At 55.8% G+C, this 1,048-nt stretch overlaps 1 protein-coding gene across 1 annotated transcript in view; it reads left to right on the top strand.

Annotated features, from left to right (window-relative positions):
- The window catches only part of cdyl (chromodomain protein, Y-like), a gene marked incomplete at its 5' end in the record, with an annotated part of 7,384 nt that overhangs the window by 3,705 nt on the left and 2,631 nt on the right, over positions 1 to 1,048 (top strand). Inside the window, 3 exon segments of the mRNA XM_014032726.1 lie at positions 311 to 483; positions 552 to 762; positions 835 to 978. Of these exon segments, the coding sequence (XP_013888180.1) occupies positions 311 to 483; positions 552 to 762; positions 835 to 978 (528 nt within the window).

Below are 1,048 nucleotides of genomic sequence, written 5' to 3'. Positions count from 1 at the left end.
GTGTTGGGTACAGTCTATTGCCTAAGAGGTGTTTTGGGTGCGGTCTAATGTCTGAGATGTGTTGGGTACAGTCTATTGCCTAAGAGGTGTTTTGGGTGCGGTCTAATGTCTGAGATGTGTTGGGTACAGTCTATTGCCTAAGAGGTGTTTTGGGTGCGGTCTAATGTCTGAGATGTGTTGGGTACAGTCTATTGCCTAAGAGGTGTTTTGGGTGCGGTCTAATGTCTGAGAGGAGTATGTAAAGTCATAAAGTTTTCCGAGGATGCTCCGCCCACCTCTGATCACAGCCTGTGTGACTGTTGTCACTCAGGTGATGAAGGAGATCCAGAGCGCCATGGCGACAGCAGCATCTGATGATAGTAAGCTGGTGTTGCTTGGCGGCGTCGGCAGCGTGTTCTGCTGCGGTCTGGACTTCCTGTATTTCATCAGACGACTGACGGACGACAGGAAGAAGGAGAGCATCAAAATGGCTGAAAGCATCAGGTAGTGCAGGGATCTGCTCTGTGGTCTCCTGACATTGGTCAGCTTGTCTCACCTGCCCTCTCTCTCAGGACCTTCGTCAACACCTTCATCCAGTTCAGGAAGCCCATCGTGGCAGCAGTGAACGGGCCGGCGCTCGGCCTCGGCGCCGCCCTCCTGCCGCTCTGTGACGTGGTGTGGGCCAATGAGAAGGCTTGGTTCCAGACGCCGTACACGTTCTGCGGCCAGACGCCCGACGCCTGCGCCTCCTTCACCTTCCCCCGAGTCATGGGGCTGGCAGCGGTGAGTCTGCACCTGGCTGTCCTTACAGGTGGTGGTGTCTCCTCCCCCTCCTCACCTGTCCTTGTCTCACAGGCCAATGAGCTGCTGCTTGGCGGCAGGAAGCTGACGGCGCAGGAGGCGTGTTCTAAAGGCCTGGTGTCCCAGGTTCTGTGGCCCGGAACCTTCACACAGGAAGTGATGCTGCGGGTCAAAGAGCTGATGGCTGTCGACCCTCTGGTCAGTCTCACACACACACACACACACACACACACACACACACACACACACACACACACACACACACACA

Source organism: Austrofundulus limnaeus, unplaced genomic scaffold, assembly GCF_001266775.1.
Source record: "Austrofundulus limnaeus strain Quisiro unplaced genomic scaffold, Austrofundulus_limnaeus-1.0 Scaffold1522, whole genome shotgun sequence".
NCBI classification, from domain to species: Eukaryota; Metazoa; Chordata; class Actinopteri; order Cyprinodontiformes; family Rivulidae; genus Austrofundulus; species Austrofundulus limnaeus.
The sequence above is the reverse complement of the archived record's forward strand: the minus strand, read 5'-3'. Positions and strand labels throughout refer to the sequence as shown.